Source organism: Chaetura pelagica, unplaced genomic scaffold (assembly GCF_000747805.2).
Source record: "Chaetura pelagica isolate M959 unplaced genomic scaffold, ChaPel_1.0 scaffold135, whole genome shotgun sequence".
Taxonomy (NCBI): domain Eukaryota; kingdom Metazoa; phylum Chordata; class Aves; order Apodiformes; family Apodidae; genus Chaetura; species Chaetura pelagica.
Genome location: NW_009953649.1, coordinates 723238 through 730197, shown reverse-complemented (window position 1 = coordinate 730197; position 6960 = coordinate 723238). Strand labels below are relative to the sequence as shown.

The following is a 6960-nucleotide window of genomic DNA, read 5'->3' as shown; positions in this document are numbered from 1 at the left end:
GTCCCGCTCCGCGCCCGCGCCTTCCGCGGGAGGGTGGGGGGTCTGAGAAGCATCAGTCTGCGCCGCTCCCTTCCGGGGGCCTCTCTCGGGAGCTGCTGGGGGCTCAGCTCCGTGCTGAGGTTGCGGTCAAGCGTGCGGGGCTCAGCCCGGCCGGTGCCCGCAGAACATGCCCTTTAAAAGGCGCCCTCGGAGATGTTCGCACCCTCCCGGGCACCAGAAGCAGCGCTGCCCCGGGCATCCCCGCTGCTTGAGTAGATGGTGTGTGCAGAAGTGTGCTCCGGCACGGCTCGTGGCCGTCAGCGCAGTCCCAGCCTTCTCAGCTCTTCTTATGGGAAAGCTTCTTTATCTCTGAAGCTTGGCTGGGTAGATACATTTTTTTAAAAGCAGAGACATGGACAGGCAAAATCGAAAATATTAAAAAATCCTAGATAACGAATCAAACATATTAAAAATTCCTACACCACCAGTGAAGGGAAGTTGCCTGCATGGAGTGATGTGAAGTTTCTGCACGGCTGCATGCTTTGAATTGGTGATACAATTAATACATTAAATCAGATGGCAGGAAGGTACGTTTCACATCTAGGTTAGAGGAACATAAAGTGTACGAAAACCAAAGGAAAATGGTGTAGCAAAACAAGATAGTGGCTCATTTTCAAAAGGTGTGACTTGAGTTGGTTTATTTTACATGACTTTTTTACAAGACTGAGGTCTTACATGCCTCAGATATATAAGTAGTACTAATAGCTGTCATTACTGGAAAATTACAAAGGCAACAGCCTATCCTAGTTTTAGTATGTAATTTTTGCACATCATTGCATGATTTACTATAGTGATGGGAGCCTGTTGTCTGCCACAGAATGTAAGAGCAGCTAGAAGAAATGTCTGATGCTAAACTAGTGCTAAGTGGCCAGATTGGCCTTGATAAAATAAGATACATCATAAGAAACAGCAGTTCATGAAAAATTGAAGTAATTGTAAATCACTTTATACAGAGCAATTGCTGTGATACATTTTAGGAGATCAAATGTGAACCTTTTCTAACTTGCAACCAGCAGGTTAATTTAAACTTGAGAGAATGAAGTAATGTAGAGATACAGGACTGCTCTTCATATTTAGTTTGAAATTCTTACGGGTGTACTTATTTTCTTTAGAGAAGGTCTAAGAACTGTTTCATACTACATTTCAATGCACATTTTAAGTCTTAATTGGAAGGTAAGTACTTCACAGGACCTGTTTGCACTTTGTGTGGGTGCAGGCTGGTCATTCCATCCATCATTTATATAAAATACAGTTCTTAGGAAAATCTTCATGGTTTCACAGAAACCAGAATGTAAGCTGAATGTTGTGTGTCCTCGGGTAGCTATACTTACGGTTTCCTTCTCCAACAGATTGGGAAACAGAATGCCATTTGATGGAGCCGGTGAACCTGACCATGCCCACGGGTCATTAAAGTCTGAATCAGACATTTTGCAGAACACACTACCTGAAAATGAGAAATTCTATTTTGATCTGTCCAGAATTATTGATAGGTGAGTTTCTTTATTTTCATAAGTACAGCTGATGATACACTACTTGAATTATGCCAAAAGATCAGTCACGTTTTCAAACTGAGAAATGGGGAAGGAAGCATCAATTAGAGGAAAAACCCGAATCGCCTCTGGTTAATACCAGTAGCAGTAGGAACATGTACAGAAATGTTGATTGCATTGCCATTCTGGTGTCATGAACTTACTGACTTCTCAGGAAGGACTAAAAAGCATATTGTGGAAATCTGGAAGTTGCTTTATAAAATAATCTTAATTGAATATGTACAATACATAACATAAGGAAAGCAGTATGTTTAAAAAATGAACGTTATCAAAATTACATGAACGCAGGTTGTATTGTAGAGTTTATTTATTGTCCATTTCAGAAATGCAAGGCAAGCTGATGGAGTTTTCACCAGTGTCTACAGCCATCTTTTGGCTAAACTTGCTGTGAAGAGATATCTGCATTCGCTTATTAGAAAACGAGTTAGGTGAGGTGATACTTACATTAGGTAGAGTTTTTTCCTAGCTGGCTTCATTGGCAATTTCTTACCCTTCTATACCTAAGTTCTGATTTTTGTGATTTAGACATAATGAAAGAGAAGCTGATAAAGTAATGGGAGAGGTGAAAATCCTGATAACACCTTAGTGGTATTTGTTACTAAATTAACATGTTAATATTTACTCCTTATACAGCTGTGAGGCACAGAGCAACAGACAAGAGTTTTGCATTATATAGATACTCAAAAAAGAATGAGGCAAATGGATAGACAAGAGTTCTGGGTGCAACTTCCAGACAAAGATGTTCATAAACTCATGGTCACGAGATTCTGGGACAGATCACTGTATACTGTCCTTGTTTTCAGATCCTTAAGCAGCAGCTCCTGGGCACTCTTAGTAACAGAATAGTAGAATACTTTGATCTGACCTCATATGACAGTTCCTATGAATGCTCAAAAGCTGAGTGAAAATTAGGTCCTGCATTTATGTCAATGCTGCCTTTGTTCCAGAACACAGAGTGCCAGTTCTTTTACACTATAAACTAACATAGATCGCTGAAAGCAGAACACACTGAGACTAGCCATGATTGTGTATGAAAAATAAGTCTCCTAATTTGGATTTCACAAGGTGTGTTTTGTCTCCTGATGCCTCCTTAAAACAAGCATTTGTAGCTGTGTACATGATGCTACACTCTTACTTTCCTCAGAGGCAGTCTCTGTCCTCACTGAGTTCAGTATGAATGGTGAGACAGCCACTTAAGAGCTTACTGTGTGACATAAACTGCTCTGCATCTAGGCATTGTACTATAATATATTTATGCAGATGACAGAAATCACAATAAAGGCAGTTTATTAAAAAGAGTAACCTGGGCTATGAGAACAGACAGAAGGGAGGCATGAAATCCACAGTCAGCCATTTGATCCTGCAGAATTCCTGGATTTGGCACGCTAGAAGTAATTGAGTATGGATCCTAACTGCATGGGCCATGGCGAGTTGAGCAGGAGAAGAAAAATCAGTGGAAGGTGTGCTCAAAAAGGCTGAATACCAATCCTTAGAATTTGATCCTTATTATTAAAATACATAGTAAGCAGGATAAGTGATGGCTTCTTTCAACAGAAGGCAATTCATAGCTGCAAACAAAAGCTGAAATGAAAATTTTATTTTATTGTAAACTTTGTGTCACTCATTTAATGGTATCTTCTTTTTAAAGTGATATCATATATTAATTATTTATGTTTTGATTATGTTGCCAGCTCCCAGGACAGTCCTGTAAAACGCCACTCTGATGCTGTCTTCACTGACAACTACAGCCGCTTTCGAAAGCAAATGGCTGTGAAGAAATACTTAAACTCAGTTTTAACTGGAAAAAGAAGGTACTACAAGAAAACAAATATGTATGTTTTCCATACCTGTATAGTACTAAGACAGAAAAGACAGGACAAACAAAAGGCAGTGAACATTAATTAGTTTATAGCGTAGTTTATAACATGATTTTCAAATACAGACAATATTTTCTTCCAGACTGGAACAGACAGTACAATCAGATTAGAATAAAAGAATAAAGAAGAGACAGCATCTGGCAATTTAAAAAGCTTCTCACAGATTCTTAAAACAATTTTATTTATTAAAAAAGCCTCTTAAAGAAAATCCACAGAGCTATGAAACATGAAGTACAATTTCATAAAGAAAACACACTGTTTGCTGAAAAATTGCCTTTAAGTAAGCACACAAAATGAAAATTTAGAAGTTCTGGAAAGACCTAAACAGTATAGGTGAGAAGTGCCAGGTTTTGTTTTTGTATACCTTACATTCCATTTGTATATTCACTCATTTGGACAGCTGCTTTTAAAATATCATGTATCTTCACCTGTTAAACATACCGTTCCATGTGTTTTTTAACACTGATGTGACAAAAAGTGCAATGGATACAGTTAGAAGAAGGTTTTACTTGCTTATTTGCTTTTTCTTCTGAGGCAAATAAATCTTGTTTCTGATTCACAACAGCCAGGAAGAGCTAAACCCTGCTAAACTTCGAGATGAAGCAGAACTCCTTGAACCTTCCTTTTCAGAAAACTATGATTCTGTAGATGAGCTGCTGAGCCACCTCCCACTGGTATGCACAGATTTTCTTTCCTCTTGCAGTGTGTTAGTTGACTTGACCCCTAAAATGAGATTAAGCATTCTAGAAGTGTGGCCTATCAGGATAGCAGAATCATAAGGGAAAGAAATTCCATGAAATTATGCGTGTTTCTATAGGGATTGTGTCTGAGTATAATAATAATATTAATAACAATAATCAAGTTATCCCATGATTGCTGTTATTGTAAATTCCTAATTAAATGGCACTCGTAATAATGCACTTAGCTCGCTTGAGTTTTTCAACTTGTGTGCACTGCAGCATAAACCCAGAATTGACTGATTTTTAATTATGAAGTTTATTATTTCTCCAAAGGACAACCTCAAAGATTTTTCTTTTAATTTAAAATAAAAACAAAAACCAGCAGATTTCGTTTAACAGCTATTTCATTGAAAGGGAGCTATTCCTAGAACTGGGAATATCAGCAGCATGAACCCTAAGCATTAAGCAAGCCCTTGACTCACACCTAAGGTGTGCTGCAGGGGGAATCATCTGACACGCAAATATTGCAGTTACTGTTTTCCATTTAGCTATTACTATTTTTCTAAAATAATTCAGAAATTTGTTTATTTGGTTTACTAAAAGGTAAACCTTTCTACATCACACCATTTGGAGGGGCATAAAATTTAAAGGGTAACATCGATGTGAATCGGGCTTGGTATTCTCAAATGTGATTATGAAACTGATGAGAGGATGGCTTTTGGCATTCAACTGGGTCTGAAGTACAAGGAAAGAAAAAGACTACTCTTGAAATAACAATTTGGGAGGGTGGGTGTTGAGGGAGAGAAAAGAGATTTCTCCAAACTGCTATTGCCTTCAAAGGCTGAAAGAAAATATTCTTCTCCTTTCCACAAATGGGCCAGTTCCTTTAAAATTAAACATAAATGGCTTATGCATCAAGGAACAAAACCATTTCCAAGTGATAGGAATGTTTCTTCCTCATGTGACAATCTTGTCTGCTGGCTGCAGTGCCCACCAAGCTCCTGCAAATAGCTCCATGTCATGCTTGTCAGCCCCAAGTGCAGCAATTCTTTTATATCAAAAGTTATTTCTTATCTGCTGTCTTCTTTTATGCACCTCATGGTGCAGCTGCTTATGGAAATAGCTTTTAAAATGTAGTTCTCTTTTGCTTTTCAGGACCTCTGAAGGACACCTGGTAGAGCCTATGAGAAGAACAAGTTATTTTTGAGTTCCACATAGTATTTCAAAGAGATGACTTTAGTCATCAAACCAGAACAAATATGTTGTGAAGTGAAAGTTGTGATATATTTGTTTCTTATGTAATAAAAGTTGATATTTACATTGTAAATATTACTCTAGAGTTCTCTACTGAAAGCTGTACATATGGATGCCAGTTTAACTCATGACAAGTCTGTGAGTCCATATGCTGTAAATCCTTTACTTCAATAAATTCATTTGAAAATGAATATGCAGCTGAATAGAACCCATCATTACTAATCAATTGGCTTATTTTAGGTGTGGTACAGTTTCAGAAAGGCCTGTATGATAATAAGGTAACATTTTGAGATAGCTTCATAAACAAGTGTAAAAATATGAGGAAAATAATGTGCAGAGCATGTGAAACTGCATTATAAACATCTCTGAAGGTTATTGCCAAGCAAAAGGAAGTGCTTTTCTACCAGCCTACCAAGCAACTAGACAAAAAGGAAAAGCATTAAATATTGTTTGACCTCTGAAAGCATCTTTCCCTCTTGTTCACATCTTAATATTTCACAATATATAAATCATATTAAGACCAGAAATGTATCCTTTGTTTTCCATCGTGGTTTGGATACTTTGGAACTGACAAAGCACGCAAAGAGGAATGTTATCCCTTCATTCGTTTGATGCCTAAAGTCACCTGGTATTTTACATTTGATTGTCTGTAGATTTGATGATTAAACTATTCCTTATATATAAAATAGATCTGAAGATACTTTACTATTTTTTCAGAATTAATGTAATTTACAGAATATGCAGACAATAAATCATTTTATTATCATGGCAAACTACTATTGGTTTGAATCAGTGCTACAGGTACCTGCAACAGTAGAGGTCCCGGTAAGTGTTGTCTCTACTATAGTAAATAGAGAAAGGCACTATTTTTTTAACTTAGGTGTACTGTGTTATATTAAAAAGACAAGCAAGTAAGCCTCCAGTTCCTATTTCTTTAGCTTTGTATCATTGGAGCTTAGTCTGGAACTGGAAATTTGCAGCTGATTTACCATTGCTGTGAATCAGAATCTGGTTTTAGTTTATTAAAGTTGTAAATTCAACCAATTGTATCACTTTCTAAAGAATTACTTAGTGTTGTAAGAACTGATTGTTGTAAGCCCCATTGCACTAAGCAGTGTGTGGTACTGCAAGCACAACATGTGAAATGCATATTCGTGCATGATCGAAGCTGTAACACTCCTATGACTCTCATCTTCTAGAAGGAGATGAAATTTGGAGTAGAAAAACTTATCAGACCTACTTACAAGTTCATTTTGGAATTTCAAGTATATTTATGTATCATACATATGCACACATAGGCAGTTTTAAAACTGATTTACAAGTTTCACTTACAAGTTTACTGTTCTCATTTAGAAAGAGGTTTTAAACATGATAAAATTTGAGATTCATGGAGACCAGTTCTCATAAATATGTAGACTTCTGATTTGCCGTTTTTTTCAATATTGGCAACTGCATATCAGAAGAAAAACAGCTTGCACAGATCAGAATATTACTGCTATTTCTACCTAGTCTTGATAAAATGTATTTTAGCCTAAGCCAATTAATGGTTCACAGAAGTTA

The 6960-nt window shown here is 37.1% G+C and overlaps 1 protein-coding gene across 1 annotated transcript in view; it reads left to right on the top strand.

The window, feature by feature from the left end:
• Positions 1-5581, top strand: part of VIP (vasoactive intestinal peptide) — a 25840-nt gene extending 20259 nt beyond the window's left edge. The window contains exons 4-8 of the mRNA XM_009999999.1: positions 1321-1529; positions 1913-2017; positions 3281-3400; positions 4032-4140; positions 5302-5581. Of these exons, the coding sequence (XP_009998301.1) occupies positions 1321-1529; positions 1913-2017; positions 3281-3400; positions 4032-4140; positions 5302-5310 (552 nt within the window). The 3' untranslated portion in view covers positions 5311-5581. The remainder of the gene's footprint in view (positions 1-1320; positions 1530-1912; positions 2018-3280; positions 3401-4031; positions 4141-5301) is intronic.
• Positions 5582-6960: the final 1379 nt, after the last annotated feature.